This window comes from Sus scrofa, chromosome 18 (assembly GCF_054392235.1).
Source record: "Sus scrofa isolate SSC_HxYL_T2T_F1_AM1 chromosome 18, Sscrofa_HxYL_maternal_Yorkshire_Landrace_v2.0, whole genome shotgun sequence".
NCBI lineage: Eukaryota > Metazoa > Chordata > Mammalia > Artiodactyla > Suidae > Sus > Sus scrofa.
Window position 1 is genome coordinate 53,136,670 of NC_139400.1, and position 16,338 is coordinate 53,153,007.

Here is a 16,338-nt window from a genome sequence, read left to right on the forward strand (position 1 = left end):
CAGAAGTTGTGAAGCGTGGTGATTATGCCTTATTTCTGAAGTCTTCATACATGTAGGTTTTTACTGAAGCATCACCTATTCTCTTGGTCCTCTGTAATACTGTAGTAGAATGACTATATCAAATAGGTGATACCATGTGTGGCTTAGACACATAGGTTAAATTTCTTAGTCTTTCTGTCAAAAGCCTTATAATTTTTTGCGTAATACATAATCAAAAAAGAACACGGTAATAGCCTTCATTTGCTGCCATTGTGGGCTCCCATAAAATAATAGCCTAAAATAGAATATAAACAAGAATACTTGTTTTATACTAACAATAATTTCCATAATATCTCATGTTAACTACAATTACCTTCCAAAAGACATAATGTATCTGTGATTTTTTTTTAATTTGGTAGGAAAACAGCAACAAATTGTAAATAAGCCAAATGTACAGTAGAGCTGAGAGAGGCCACTGGAACTTAACACGTGGTTAATACAGAGGGCAAAGGAACGGTGAAATTAACAGTGGACTTTGTGAGATCAGACAGAGCAAGAGAAGTTTGTCTTTACTTCTGGGACAAAGCTAATATATAAGGAGCTGTAACATACAAACAAAAAACCTCCCAGGTATTATAGGCGACTCCTTTTTTTTTTTTTTATTTTTTTTATTTTCCCACTGTACAGCAAGGGGGATCAAGTTATCCTTACATGTATACATTACAATTACATTTTTTTCCCCACCCTTTGTTCTGTTGCAATATGAGTATCTAGACAAAGTTCTCAATGCTATTCAGCAGGATCTCCTTGTAAATCTATTCTAAATTGTGTCTGATAAGCCCAAGCTCCCGATCCCTCCCTCTCCCTCCCCCTCCCATCAGGCAGCCACAAGTCTCTTCTCCAAGTCCATGATTTTCTTTTCTGAGGAGATGTTCATTTGTGCTGGATATTAGATTCCAGTTATAAGTGATATCATATGGTATTTATCTTTGTCTTTCTGGCTCATTTCACTCTTTTTTAAATTTATTTTATTTTATTTTTTAGTCTTTTTAGGGCCACTCCCACGGAACATGGAGGTTCCCAGGCCAGGGGTCAAATGGGAGCTATAGCCACAGGGTAAGAACCGCATCTGAGACCTACACCACAACTCACAGCAACGCCAGAGCCTTAACCCATGGAGCAAGGCCAGGGATCAAACCTGTGTCCTCATGGACACTTGTCAGATTCATTTCCACTGAGCCATGACGGGGACTCCCTATAGGTGATTCTGGATAGATCAAAGGTTCTTTATAATGAGGGAAAAAGGCGGGGGTGGGGGTGGGAAATCCATCCATCACCTTCAACACAGCACAAACACTCATAATCCATATTTACTCCCCATCCAATTCCCAGCCATCCTTCCTTCTCCATGCAGATTTCCAGGCTATGGAACGTCATTAAGGTAAATGCCAGGATTCACTCTGATTCCCTAACACCCTACCAGGAGACCAGGGAAATCGCTGGCCAACTACTACAATCCTCTCAATTTTAATACCTCTTCAAGCGAAAGATGCTCATATTTTTATAATAGCTTGTCAAGGAAAAGAAACTGCCATGCTGTGGCTGTGGTACAGGCTGGCAGCTGTAGCTCTGATTCGATCCCTAGCCTGGGAATTTCCATATGCCACAGGTCTGGCCCTAAAAAGCAAACAAACAGACAAACAAAACAAGAAAAAAGCAAAAAGAAAAGAAACAGGTCTGCATTAAATAAAGACATAAAATTTTAGAAACATCTTTACATTTGAATTTAGTGGGGGTTGAGGGAAGAGGCTTAGAATTCACTTTGAAACCAAGAAACTATGTAAATTCTTAAATCTCATGTTTGTCCAAATCTTTCTTCAGGCCAGGCAGCCTCCTCAAGGAAATGTCCTGCTCCCTCACTAAAGTTCAAGGTCATTCGAAATGCACCCCTTCAACCTTGGTTATCACCTCCATCACAGAACTGGCGTTAACTTCACAGGTTCCATGCCCGTCGCCTCCTGTCTCAGAGGATTAAGCTCCCCCACCGCCTCAGCAGGATCCTCTACAGCCCAGATCTTCGAGGGTTTGGCTCCAAATGTGGTCCTTTAAGCCAGCATGCTCCCTCCTCCCTGCCCTTAACGAAATCCACCCTGGCAAGCCTTTATTCTAAAAAGAAGCTCTTTCAAGCTGCTTCCTTCTCAGGCCACCATTATATGACTCTGCTTCCCGTCACTCCCTAGCACTCCTGAAAGAGACCTCTATGCTGGCCACCTCCACTTCCTCACCACCCACTCCCTCCGTAATCCCTTCCAATCTGGCCCCCGCCTGGACTCCTCTCATAGGTCGCCGGCAAGTGCCCAACTGCCAAACCCAGCTAACCCTGCTCAGGCCTCTTGCTGTCCCAGCTCGAGCAGCATCTGACACCAGTGACTGTGCGTCTGTAGCATTTATTTATTTATACCCTGCCTGATTCCAACAAGGAGACAAGACGGCTTAAAGCAATGCCTGAACCAGAGTGGGAGAGCATCATTTAGAAGTGATGCCCACAAGGGAAGGGATCCCAAAAGCAACAAGACGAAAGCCAAAATGCAGGCCACTGGGCAGTCATTCTCAACTGGAGACAAGCTGCTTCCCAAGGGGACATTGCCTGGATACGTACACGATTTTCCCCAAGGGGAGTGCTATGGGGAACTAATAGGAAGAGGCCAGGGATGCTGCTCTGACTCATCTAAAGGTTAGATGCGGCTGAAGACCCTGCTCCTCAAAAGGCTCTCCTCTACCATCATTCATGACCCTGGACCTGGAATCGGAGCTCACCACGAACTCTCTTTGGCCTTTGCTAAGTCTCTTGAGGGCCCCATTCCCTTAAACGTCCCTTCCACAGAGGGACCCCCATTATCCTCCCCAAGCAAAGTAAATCCTCCTATGATATTCTTCAAGACGGCCTGTGCTCTTCCGTCATGGAAAACTGCAATTCATTAATTGATGAATGGATCACACGGTTATACATGTGATGCCCGGGCTAGAAGCTCTGTGAAAGCAGGGATACAGGTGTTTTATGCACAGAGCAGAACCCCCCCGCCAAAAATGTGCTGAGTGACTCAAACTGAACAAAACTTAATGTCACATTCACACAGCCAAAGCAAAGCCAACTGCGCAAATGGTCAGATTCTTTCTGGCTATTTAGACTCCTCCTTAAGGAAACGAAGTGGAAATCAGTTTTAACTTAGATAAGGCAATTTTCTGCATTCACAATGAAGGGTCTTGGTCTAGCAGAAGTCTTGCCAGGACTTCAACCTGTATTTTCCCAGTGTTTTCTATTTCAAAATGACCTCCAAAACCAGGTTGCCAAAAAAAAGTTGAAATTCAAAAGAATTTTCTCTAGTGCTTTTATTTGTAGGTTGAAAACCAACATTCACATGAAAACCCCCAGCAGAATTGGCCAAAACCCAAGCAAAGGACCGGTTTCTCAGCAGGTGGCTAATGTCACCAGTGGCACTAGCAATAATATCTCATGTTTCCATGGCATTTTCCTTCCAGGAGGCTTCCAGAACCCTCCTCAAACTCTCAGGAGAGACAGAATAAAAAGAACCCTCAATGGACATCACCTCTCACTGACTCCCAGATTTTGCTCCATGCTGTGCCTCCAACCCCACCAAGTAAACAGGTCAAAAAGTGGGGCTTCGTTCCACTTAAAACTACTAGACACTTTAGGGGAAGAGAGCATCACTACCCACATGGCTGCACTCTGAGTTCTAAGCTTGTCCTATATCCCATAAAACAAAGATCCTGGCAGGAGAGCAACAACCATGTTGAGGACCTTTTCCAGTGGCTACAACTGGAGATACCTAAAGGGTCAAGTACAGAAAAAAGTCCCCAGCAAGTTCCAAAGGGAAAATGCCAAATTCTGACTTTAGGTGGTAGATATTTCCAATTTCCAATTTCTTTCAAAGAGATGGGTTCTCGTACAACAGTTGTGGCAGTCGTCGTCATAGCAACAGTGGACCTCAGTTGAGCACAATGCGCAGGTCCTATTCTAAACACTACATACACAGCATCTCATCTAATCCACTTGATGGAAGCCATCGGAGGCTAAGAGAGGGTTAATCCAGCACAGCAGGCCAATTTCCTCTCAAGTTTAGATAAATGAAAAACTGCAGGCTCCAGAAGAGTTATAGGAGGGTTATTTTACACAAATGGGAAAACAAAACAAAATCGAATTCTGTCTCTGATGGTGAACTCTTTTACCAGCAATCCAATGGCCTAGGATTCAAGTGGCTCTTGTCAAAGCAGGCACCCTCTGCCCCTCTGTCTGAAATAACAGTCCTGAACATCTGGCGGGCAGGATGCGGCTGGCTGACTTCCAGGGGAAAGTTATAGGTGGAAATGGCCAGCACCGAATTTCAGAGGCTGTGAGGGAAGGTGTCCCATTCCAAGTGGAAGATGGTGATGATGCTGATGACAGTGAGCGGGACTTTGAGGATGTCTTGGTGAAGAAGAACAAACAGCCAGCGGCAGGCATGACCGCCAAGGGAGAGTTGCCTCCCTGTAGGAAGGCAGGTGCGCCCCCTGCAGGCCAGAGCAGAGCCCCCACCCGCCCCCCCAACACACACACACTCACCTGGGAGCAGCCGGGCGCACTGCAAACAAACGGCCTCTCCTGCTCCAAATTCATCTTGGATTCCTCATAAATCTGAAGGGTCAGGGGAAGAGGGAGGAAGGAAAACAGACATCCATGAATATCTCCTGCCTCTATCTGAGAAACACAAGAAAGGCAATGGCTCGGAGCCCCCTCCTATGCCAATTCCCAAATTAAAGAAGAAAAACATTAACATGAAAAACAGGTCTTGCTTTGCTGAAGTTCATTAGGCCCCCTGCAGTCCAAGTTCCTATGATGTGTTCTTGAGCGATATCTTCCGTACTCTGAAGAAAAATGCCAACTAAATGCCATGAAAAATTTCTGTTGCAGCAGAAATTCTGCCTGTGGAAATAACACTTGGTGGGTGTTGCTACCAGGTAAGACCCCCACCTGTGTAGGAAGATTCCAAGGTGAAGTTGGCGCCCGTCCTTTGGGGTTGGCTATGTAGGAGAGTAAGAGAAGGGGCAGTTACTGGATAATTTTCAGTGTGAGGACCAACCCTAAGCATCAGGTCAAATGCTTCGCCCATGCTGCTTCAGTCTGAACAAGGGACACAAGGTAGCCCTACAGCCAGCTCAGCAAATGACCCTGGTGACAAGCCACGGTCTTAAATTCCCTTTCATCTCAGGTATTTAATGATGCTTCAACAAAAATTATCCAAGTTAGGGAACAGTAACGAGGAATCAGAAAACGCAAAAAAAAAACCCAAAAGCATTACCTTAAGTATTTCCTTAATTTGGTTTACTAGGCGGATTTGAAATTAAAATTACGTTAAGGCAACTGCCCCTCTGATCTAGATAAGTTATCTGGAATAAGGTAGTTGCATAGGGAAAAACCTTATGTTATGATCGCAGACATATGTTAAATTATAGCGTGGTCTTTTCTTTCTGTGGGAGTTTCTTTTGCTTTCTGTCGGAGTTAGGTTCTAAGATAAGTTCAATAAGCAAAAATTGAGTGTAATCAAAATTACCTTTGCAAATCCCCCCCAAAGCTGATAAAAGTACAGTATACATGATTGTGTGGTTACTAATCTATACAGAAACAAACTTTTCCCGAAATATCACAAGAAGTATGAGACAACTGAAGTTGAACAATTTAGTTTTCTAAATCATACTTTTCTTTTCATTGATTTTGGAATTGAGTTTAAATAAGCTCCATGTGCTGCTGGTGGGACATGGGTTCATAACAGAACTAAAACCTACTGCTTTGTCTCTGAATGAAGGAAATGATTTGCTTCCTTAAAATGCTACTTGTAAGTTATCCCAAAGGAGTCCAATCGCCTTCGCCCTTGAAGGAGGGAACTCTGCTTCATTCCTAGAATAGCTACCCTTCACCCAAGAAAACTTCTATCATCTTGGACAAAAAAAGAAAACACAATTGCAATGTGTATGTCATTACACCCTTCCCCCAAACACTAATACATCCATGTATAGTCTTGGAGAAAGAGAGGCATATTTTCGCTTTTCTGAAACACAGAGTGAAAAGATTTGTCTGAGGTAACACTCCCTACTCAGACATTAAAAACAAAACAAATATAAAAACGTAAACTCTCTTCGCACCACTCTTCCTCCTCCTCATATAATTTTCACCGAGTAATGCCCTTTTCACGCTCCATTTGGAATGACCGGCAGCCTAGCGAGGCTGTAATGGAGCATCCTTTTACAGCTTTCCTGTATCAGGCACGTGGTTTAAACTTTTTCACTCTATTATACTTAGAAGAAGGAGAAACATGCAGATATCATTAGAAGCTTTCCACTTGCCCCTGTCTGCGGAAAGTCATGAGCAACCAAAATGACTTCTCATATCTCCTTATTCACTGGTGTTTGCCATCGCTTGTCACAGAGCATCCTTCCTCTCCCCTGTGAGTGCTGACAACTTATTTCTAAGCCTCCGCATAAAGGGTCACTTTAAAGCTGAGAAAATGATTTTGGTCCAAGATAGAACAAACAGCAGAGTAACTGGGTTACCCGTTAATATTCGTTAATATTAAATATGCCTTGTTTTTCCTAGTAGATTTTTTAAAAATCCTTTCCTGGAACTTTCCTGTCTCTGTGTCCCTGATCTGCCTGACCATTACCAGGTCCCTAGATTGCTTCACGCCTCAATTCCTTCTCCTTTGCAATGGCGGGGTATGAATATCACTCTCCAGCTCCTTCATTCCTGTAACTGCACCGGTCATTTTGGGGGCCTGTAGTGTTTCCAAATTACAAAATTAGGTCTGTGTATTTAAGCGCGTGTGTTTGGAGCTGGGAGGAGGATTTACGGACAAGCGTTACTGGAACCTCACGCTAATCTTAATGACTCCTTACGTATAAAAGGGAATTTGCTATAAGGTAAGTCTTTTTGGACATCACCTAAGAGTTTCAGTTGCTAAGTAACCAAGGAATGCCAACACTAGTCATGTTACTAACCAACATTAAGATGACATGATGGTAAAATGCAAAAGTTCCACATAAATACTTGCATAGCCTACATCTGAAAGTAGTAATTAGAAGAGTTCCCATTGTCACTCAGCTCAGCAGTAATGAACCTGACTAGTATCCATGAGGATGCAGGTTTGATCCCTGGCCTTGCTCAGTGGGTTAAGGATCCAGCATTGACGTGAGTTGTGGTGTAGCTCACAGACTCAGCTTGGCCCTGGCGTTTGCTGTGGCTGTGGCATAGGCCAGCAACAGCAGCTCTGATTCGACCCCTAGCCTGGGAACTTCCATGTGCTTCAGGTGCAGCCATAAAAAGGAAAAAAAAAAAAAAGAATGTAAGTAGCAATTAGTGATAATAATTAAATAAATGTCTAACCAATAGAAATGGTCAAGATTGGACTGCTAATGCTTAAGGTAAGGGGGATTCATTAACAAGCCAGAGTGAAGAAAAAAAAAACCCAAAAAAAAACAAACAAAAAATGGCTCATATAGATTTACACTGTGTTATTGAGTCTTCAGAGTCTGGACGCCACATTTAGAGGAATAGGATCAATCAGAAAACTGAGTCTGCCCTCAAATAGTTTTGAGTTCAGTCCATTACGTTCAACTGAGTTACTAGTCATTGTATTATTTTACTATTAAAACATAAATGAATCTGTATCAATTCATTACATGCTATGGATCCCATGGACCACATGTTTTGGCAGCATACTACTGGCAAAGAGACCTAAGGTAAAATAGCAGTTGCTAAAATAAAGTAAGTTTAAAGTGATTAATAAGGTCTGAGTGGGTGTAGATATAGACGTGTGTGAACTGCAACTGCTTTATTTTGATGCTCTGCAGTTCTGCATGCAGCCCTCTGTAAACAGCACACCCTTGCTCATCCCTTTCCGTGTGGGTGTTGGTGGTAGTTTTACTGAATAGTACCACTCTACCACACAGGCTTCATTGCTTTTATCAGCCGGCATGATCTGGTCTGATGTATTAGTCAAGAGCCGGGGTCTATTTTTATGGCCTATTATTAAGGTTCTTTTCTAGCACATATTGTAATAATTATTCCCTCAAACAGACTTCGACTAAAGCCCTGTGTATATTCTTTTATCATCCATCAAGCAGGAGGCAAATTACTCAGACATGATTTTACCCAGGTTGTGCTGCATTTGGTCCTCAGAAGTCAGGCCTCATCTTCTCATTTCCCATTCAGTTGTTTTACTAGCTGGGATGTTTTAATGAACCAGATTTTGCTTGGCAACCGCCCTACCCCAGACTCCACCACACAGAGCTGCCTTAGTAGGCGTTCAATAAATATTTGTGGAATGGATAATGAATCCTGAATCATCACAATAAACCGTCTCAAACAGCTTGCTTTTTTTTTCCTACTCCTGAGGCAGTGGTTCTCCAACTTTTTGGCCCACAGCCAAGTTTTCAACAAGGCAAGAGGTTGTGCAGACCGATCATTCCACCTGTTCCCAGTTAGGACCAGAGAAGAAATCTTTCCAGATTTAATGGGAAAAAGTTAAAGTTGCTTTGGCGAAAAACAATAGGCTAGTTTTCATTAAATTTCACATGCAAATGTATTAGCTATGAATTCAGTCTGCTAATAGTATCATAGACATTGAAACCACTGGAGTCCAGTCTATTAACCCCTGGAGGACTATGTATATCCCCCCCACCCCAGAAAGGGCCCTTTGAGTAACACTGAATGACTCCATATCTTAGGTTAAATACAGTTACAATTGTGGCAGGAGCTGTCTAATCATTTAAGAATTTCTTTAAAAAATAGTACTATTTTCTGTTCCTTTTTTCCTAAGTTCAGACTCAGTGTTCACTTAGAACAAATGCCTCAAGAGTCTAATTTCCCTTCAAATTTTTGGAAAACAATACAAAACCCTAATAACAAGCCCTAATGGTGTACGAAGCGAGGAGAGGTCCTCCCCACCCCCGAGGTTGACAAGGAGATGACAGCCTTGATTTACAATTCAAACCCTAAACTGCCACTGGGCTCCTCTGGCCTCCCAATGAGCAAGAATCTCTTTCATTGTTCAGCGTTTGACCCCACAAATTCCTCCTGGTCTAAAACGGGAAATCTTCCACAATGGCTGATGCAATCCATTCAAATGCTTTGCCAGGCATTTAGGGATATACTTGGAATTATCCCTTCATGAAGGGCACACATGATGCAAAAAAAAAAAAAAAGTTACAGAAAACTTGGAGAGTCTACACAAAATACTGTAAATATGTATTTTAAACTGAAGAGTAGCAAATGAGCCCAAAGGGGGAAAAGAAAAACCTACATCATCTTCTTTGCTGGACTCAGCCAAGAGCGAGACTTCCCTGTCTAAATCATAATAAACCACTACTGATTCTTAGTTAACGGCAAACTCCAATCTCAGTGGAATGGACCCGATTTCCCCCAATAACAGCAGAAAGTGATATGGGAATCGGAGTAGTAAGACACTACAGATGTTGTTTCAATTTGAAAATCTGGCATGTACTTTTATCAACTCCCAAAGTTCTGGGAACTTCAAAGCTACAAACTGTAAATATAAAGGAGCACTAATAATAATATTGACCGTCCTCATCAGCGTGGTTTGTTAGTCTGGAGGCGAGTGCATTACAGATCGGAAAGGGGGGCTTGCATCTTAATAGCGATGTTAACAACCTCAGCCTTTATGGCCCTACATGAGCGCAGACTTGAGTCTTCCTGGCAGGACTTGTGTGAAGCAGATCTTGCTACCCTGCAGAGCTCATGACACTGCAGAAAGGGTTCTAGAGGAGGAAACGGGTCCTTCCTAGGCGCCAAGGTTAGCGGATCAACATCTTGAGCTCACCACACTGCCTGCGAGTCTAGATCAGTCTGTCTTTGTTTCTGGGAACAAAGGTTGTTTATTAAGTCAACTAGTTAAGGGCATAGCCAATTTGTACTTTGTGGTGGGAAGCAAATACTTCTCTCAATGTGTGGGGGGTGGGAAGCAAATATTTCTCTCAATGAGTTGGTCAGAATGGCAGAGTCACAATACACATGCATCAAAAACACTCACTCAAGTACATTATTCTAAGAGACCTGATTCTACTATGAAAGCTAGGATGCAGGATGGTTCCCCCAACACGTGGCTAGCTGTTGGACAGGAATCATATACCTAATGTGAGTTTAAGCTTTCTTTGTTTCAAAAGATATGGGACCTTTCACTATTTTATTGGCTCATCTGTGAGGCAGGACCATTTCAGTAACACATTATAACGTAAGACCATTTACAGAGGTATGTTTTGAAAAAATAATTACTTTTTAAATTAATTTTAAATTATTGAACAGTAATTATTTTAATATCATAACTTCCAATAGAAAAATAAACTCCCTTGAATCTCAGGCCAAGAAAATCAATTATGTTGTGGGTATGTCTCAGTATGCCTTTCTGATACAGTATCCTTTTCTTCTCTCTCAAAAATCCAACATCTCAGAGTTCCTGTTGTGGTGCAGTGGGTTAATGAACCAACTAGGAATCATGAGGATGTGGGTTCGATCCCTGGCCTTGCTCAGTGGGTTAAGGATCTGGAGTTGCTGTGGCTGTGGTGTGGGCCAGCGGCTGTAGCTCCGATTAGACCCCTAGCCTGGGAACCTCCATATGCATGTGTGAGGCCATAAAAAGTGCAAAAAAAACCCAACAACCTACATCTCTCTGTCTGTTTCTCTGTCTTTGTCTTGTTAGGTATATCTTTGTCTCTGTCTGTCTGTCTCTCTTGCACACACAGACACACACACACACAGACACACACATACACTCATTTTATCAGATGTGTTCTTACTAGCTTTACTGGTAAAAAGATCTAGTAGGCTTGTTTCCTGTTTCAGTGTTATTCTTGAAGTGGGCTGCAGTAGAATCTGAATTTCATTGGGCTATTATTATTTGCAGCTGTGTGACCTTTTTAACCCTGCTTTTAAAGTGACATTTCAGCCCTGAAGCTTGAAACGCCTTGAATGCTGCAAAGTTTTCAAACCGGAGATTTACACAGGGTCCAAGACCAAGTGGGGGACTATACGTTCTAAGTGAAAATTTCAGCTGAACTTGGCGAGAATGGGGTAAGTCGCTGGGCATCTTTCAGCCACAACTCTTCCCTTGAAAGCGCTCAGTGTTACCCACACCGCGTGTGGTTAAATGGGCCGTCCTAGTCAAACCAGAATATTACTGTCCATAAAAGATGTTCGCCCTCCACTGGTATCCCTAAAGTTCAGGGTCTCACAGCCTGACCCAGAGACCTCTTCAGGGTCGTTTCACACGCTGCATCCCGCTTAAGGGACTGTCCGGGGTTCCCGCTGAACCAGACCCAAGGTTCCCAGGAGGAAGGACCGCCAAAGAGCTTTTGTCTCTGGAAACTCACCAGGCCCCTTGCTTCCGGGCCCTCCCAGAAGTGAGTGCTGAGGGCTCCCATCCTCTCCGTGTACTTTAGCAGAGGTTTGTGGTTTTATTTATGTGGCATTTATACTGTGTATGAAAAAACATTCCAGTGGGATTGAATTTTCATATGTTAGATTCCTTTCTTTTTCTCCCTTTTTTTTTTTAAGTTTTCCATATGTTTCTTTGGATATGAGGCCTCTTTTCAAAGTTACTAGCTAATTTCTACTTCTGTTTCATGCAGTCCTGTCTCGCAGCCTTCCTATCGCTGGCTTCAGTAGTTCAGGAACATATTTGTTAAGCAACAGTGCGGGACATGCAAGGTGCAGCGTGTCAGTCTCTGCAGAGTGTGTGTCTGGGCCTGAGGCTGTATACTGAAGCCTGTGGTGCTGCTCTTCCTGCTCGCACCTAGCACAATACATTTTTTGCAAGACACACCCCGTTTCTATGAAACGTTTATTGGATGTGCATGTGGTTAACAAAACACTCGCATCGAGATTCTCAGGTTTTGAAGGAAATACTGATCGTAATGAAATCACGCGGCTTGTTTCTAATGAGGCTGAACCCACTCTCAGATGACAGGCCGAGAGGCAAACTCTTCCTTTTCACCTACTCCCACTAGGAACAAAACAAAGAGAAAAGAAAAGAAAAAAATTGGAACATGAGGTGACCAGGGGTTCAGCAGACCTTGTCATCTGTACCTTTCCAGAAAGTCTCCCATTGCAATTTAACATAATTGCTCCATGAAACCCTGAGAGGAAAAACTATGTTAGCAAAGAAATTCTGTGCAAAACTGGGTATATTCTTCATTCTGGTCAAGCGCTGCTTGCCTTTAGAAACTCAGGAAAAAGGTAGCAGTAGAAAGAAAAAGTTCCTTCTTTTCCATTCTTGCTCTACTCTAGTACAATGTGACTTTAAAATTGTAACACGTTCCCAAATGGGACTACCCTGCCTCTGGATAATTTTAAAGACATTTTGAGCACATTTGGTTTTTAAACTGTTTTCATGTAAAATGAACATTTTAAAATATTCTGCAAAATCACAACTTTCTCGTCTTAGCTTGCTTGTCACACATTCAAATGATTTTTATTGGCTAGAACTGATGGCTTCATATCTTTCTTCTATATAAGGATCCTTGCATCACCAGCAACACTATATGTTTGGTCCATCCAATGTATGGACTGAAGTCATCTTGAACAAACTATCTGAGAAGTTTCCTTCTTGGACATGAATCAGAGCTACAAACCTGACCCTTTGTATGAAACACAGTGATCATCATGCCAGACCTCTCTGCTTTCTGTAAGACTTGGGAAGAGACTAGCTCATCTCAGCATTAAATCTTACAGTTACCATCACTGACTCACTAGTAAAAGACAGCTGAGAAAGACGGTATCAAATGGGGTGCTTTCCCCCCCTGGACCCCAGAAGAAAGCTAGGCATTCCCAAGTTCTATCTAAAGCAGCCAGCAGTCCTGTTCAGAGCCTGTCCCTTCTCACCATGTCAGTTGAAGGCAAGGTAAAAATACACTTGAAGAGTTGATTCAGATTCCTACCACACTATGCTTCAAATGTCAAGCATCTGACAGTACCAGCAGGTCATTTAAAGGCCATGTTAAGGCAAAAATCTGAAGTCATCTGAAGATTCTGTCATCATTCTAATAAAGTTCCCATTCCAAATACCAGCAAAAAGCACATTCTCGTCCACCTTCCTAGGGAAGGCACAAGTTCCTTGCACGGCCCAGTCAAGGGACTTGCAAATAAGTGAAGCCGGTTTTTCATTGCCACTGTTACTGGGAGTTACCACTGTCATTTAATAGGTGGGGTCAGGGAGATGAAATCCTCCGTGATATGCAGGATGGGCTGCCCCGGGCAACACCAAAGCTTCCCGACCCAACAGACAAGATTGCAGATTTTGCAAGAGCAATAATAACATGAGTCCCACTGCCCCCCGGTTTAGAGGTAGAAAGCAGATAAGAGTAAGAACATAGTAAGCGTGAGACAATAAAAACAAAATCAGCATACAGGAGAGGAAATGAAAATAAGAGACTAAACACATACCCACCTCTTTATAATTTTCAAACAGCGCTGGAAAACGCAGGCAAAGTTAAGCTTCGGATGAGGCTAGATTCGATGCCAATAAAAACTTTATGAATATTCAAAAAAGTATGTGAAATTATCATTCCCTCTCAGTGTGAAGGCGGGCTGGGGACGGTTGCCAAAATTTAACTAAGCATAAGCATCCCCTTTCAGGTTCAATCCATAAGGAGACAGATGAGTAAACTAGAGCAGGTTTTTTAAGTGCATTACCCCGTTTGGATACCAAAAGCCCCACGCTCCAGTTCACTTACCACATGGCCCTAGCTGTGTTGACTCAACAGTAGCAACAGAAAGCCTTGGCCCAAGGTGGGAATGGCTCTTGTTCAGATGCCCTTTCACTCCTGATAATTGTCTTGTTTATTTTATATTATTGCTGAGGATAGCTCCATCAAAAAAGACATGTTTTCTTTTGTTTTGGTTTTAAAATTTAAGTAGAGAATGTTGCAAGCTTCTAAACTGTTTTAATATGATTGGTACCATCAGCCATCAGCTCAGAGAATTCTTATTAGGGGAACACTGGCCTCCTAACCAGGATCGAAACTTATTAATAGTCCAAAAACTTATGTAGGCATACACACACACACACACACACACACACGTGTATATATATAGACATACATACATATATGTACACACACAAATGCACACACACACACATATATATATACATACATAAATACATAGGCACAGACACACATTTATGCATTTAATTTCTTTTCTCTTTTGGCTTCAGTTTTCTTATTGAGAAGCTGGGCTGTGTGTGTGTGTGTGTGTGTGTGTGTGTGTGTGTGTGTATCTAGTCACACCCATATTACCGAGATTATCTCATCTCCACAAACCAGCCCAAGTCTCAGAACCAAAGCCTAGTCCTAAATGTAACCCAGAGGAGGCTACTGAGCTCCCAAGGAGGCAGAATAAGAAAATCCAGCACAAGTTCATACAGTTGAAGACCATTAACCTTGCATTTCAAAAGTGCAGAAGTCAGATGTATTTTCGAGAGCCACTAGGTTGTTTCCACAGACTAGAAAGTCCTTCGTGTCTTTCTCAACTTCCTATTAAACAAAAGAGTCACTCACTAAAGCCTATAAACCCACTGAAACACCCTGGAAAAAAAGGACATGGAAAGAAAAGGCCTTTTCCTTGAACCACCACCCACGAGAGGTTATACTGTACCAGACTCCAATTCATCAAAAGGTCCAAGCCATTAACAAACAGACGAGGGGCCAGCTCCTTCCATCCCCAGGGCTCGGCCCCCAGACAACAGCTCCATTTTTCAGTCAACACGACAAATCAGCACGGAAAGGGAAAGGGACTTTGTTTTTAACTCCCCTGCTCTCCGAAACTCAGGACCTTTCCCTGAGCTTGACTGGGCTCTCTGCTCGGGGGCTGCAGGTCAGGTCCTGGGAAACACCCTGAACCCGGACTCTTCCGAGAGGGAAAGTGAGCAGAGACAGGGTGCCCGTGACACCCAGAGGGGACTTGGGGGAGGCCTTCCGATGTTCCCACTGAAAGGCTGGGTACAAGCAAAGGGACGAGCCCCCAGGTCCACACGGGCGCATTGCAGCTGTCCGACAAGCGACTTCTAGGATCTTCATAGGGCATTGTTCACTGGCCGCTTCGGGGAAAGTGGCCTGTGGACAATGATTGATTACCTGTCACCCAGAACTTGTTCCAAAGCGATTCAACCTCGGCGCGCACTGGGGTGGGATCAGACTCAGAGGCCTGGTCTCTTTCATGCATTCTTTCCTCACAGAGTCACTGGGCACCTCCCAAGCATTAAGTCCCATGCCAGAGGCCTGAAGGTGCCACAGAAATATGCCCTGTCCTCTAAGCACTGACCATCCAGTAGGGAGGCGAGGCATGGACAGACGTCCACGGCGGAATAGAACTTCAAAGGCCATAAAGTCGTTTTAGCAAAGTGCTAGGAGAGGTCTGAGGCCAGGAGAAAGCAAGGCTGTTTCATTAACGACATCAAATACCATATAATCTCCTTTCACAGCTAAACATTTCTCACACACACACACCCCCACACACACCTCCAGGCTCTCTTTCCGTGGTACTAGAAGTAAGGGTTTTTTTGTTTGTTTTAATTTGGCTTTTAATCCTAAGACTACATTATTTGCAATAAACCTAACACTGTAGTCAGGGGAGCAGATTTTATATTAGAAAATCAATCATTAAATCTCAGTTCCTGAAATTCCTGCTGTGGTATCGTGGGTTAAGAATTCAACAGCAGGAGTTCCTGTCGTGGCGCAGTGGTTAACGAATCCGACTAGGAACCATGAGGTTTCGGGTTCGGTCCCTGCCCTTGCTCAGTGGGTTAATGATCCAGCGTTGCCGTGAGCTGTGGTGTAGGTCGCAGACGGGGCTCGGATCCCATGTTGCTGTGGCTCTGGCATAGGCTGGCAGCTACAGCTCCGATTGGAGCCCTAGCCTGGGAACCTCCATATGCCGCGGGAGCGGCCCAAGAAATGGCAAAAATACAAAAAAAAAAAAAAAAAAAAAAAAGAATTCAACAGCTGTGACTCAGGTCACTACAGAGGTGCAGGTTTGTTCCCTGGCCCAGCACAGTGGGTTAAAGAATCTGGTGTTGCTGCAACTGCAGCATAGGTCACAGTTGCAGCTTGGATTCAATCCCTAGCCTGGGAACTTCCAAATGCTGTGGGTGTGGCCATGGGGGGAAAAGAAAAAGGAAGAAAAGAAAAGGAAAGGTAAAAAAAACCCTCAGCAATCTTGCTTACTAGCTGTGTGATCTTGGGCAAGTTACTTAACTTCTCTGAACATTATTTTCCTCACTACAAAAAGAGACTGTA

At 43.3% G+C, this 16,338-nt stretch overlaps 1 protein-coding gene across 15 annotated transcripts in view; it reads right to left on the minus strand.

Annotated features, from left to right (window-relative positions):
• The window catches only part of CREB5 (cAMP responsive element binding protein 5), a 424,373-nt gene that overhangs the window by 336,448 nt on the left and 71,587 nt on the right, over nucleotides 1–16,338 (minus strand). For 12 of the 15 annotated variants that reach the window (XM_085005648.1, XM_085005645.1, XM_085005641.1 and 9 more), the window contains one exon: nucleotides 4,601–4,672. In XM_085005648.1, the coding sequence (XP_084861774.1) occupies nucleotides 4,601–4,654 (54 nt within the window). In that variant the 5' untranslated portion in view covers nucleotides 4,655–4,672. Of the gene's footprint in view, nucleotides 1–4,600; nucleotides 4,673–5,008; nucleotides 5,059–16,338 lie in introns of all 15 variants that reach the window. The other 3 variants (XM_085005644.1, XM_085005640.1, XM_085005646.1) reach the window with 1 other exon arrangement.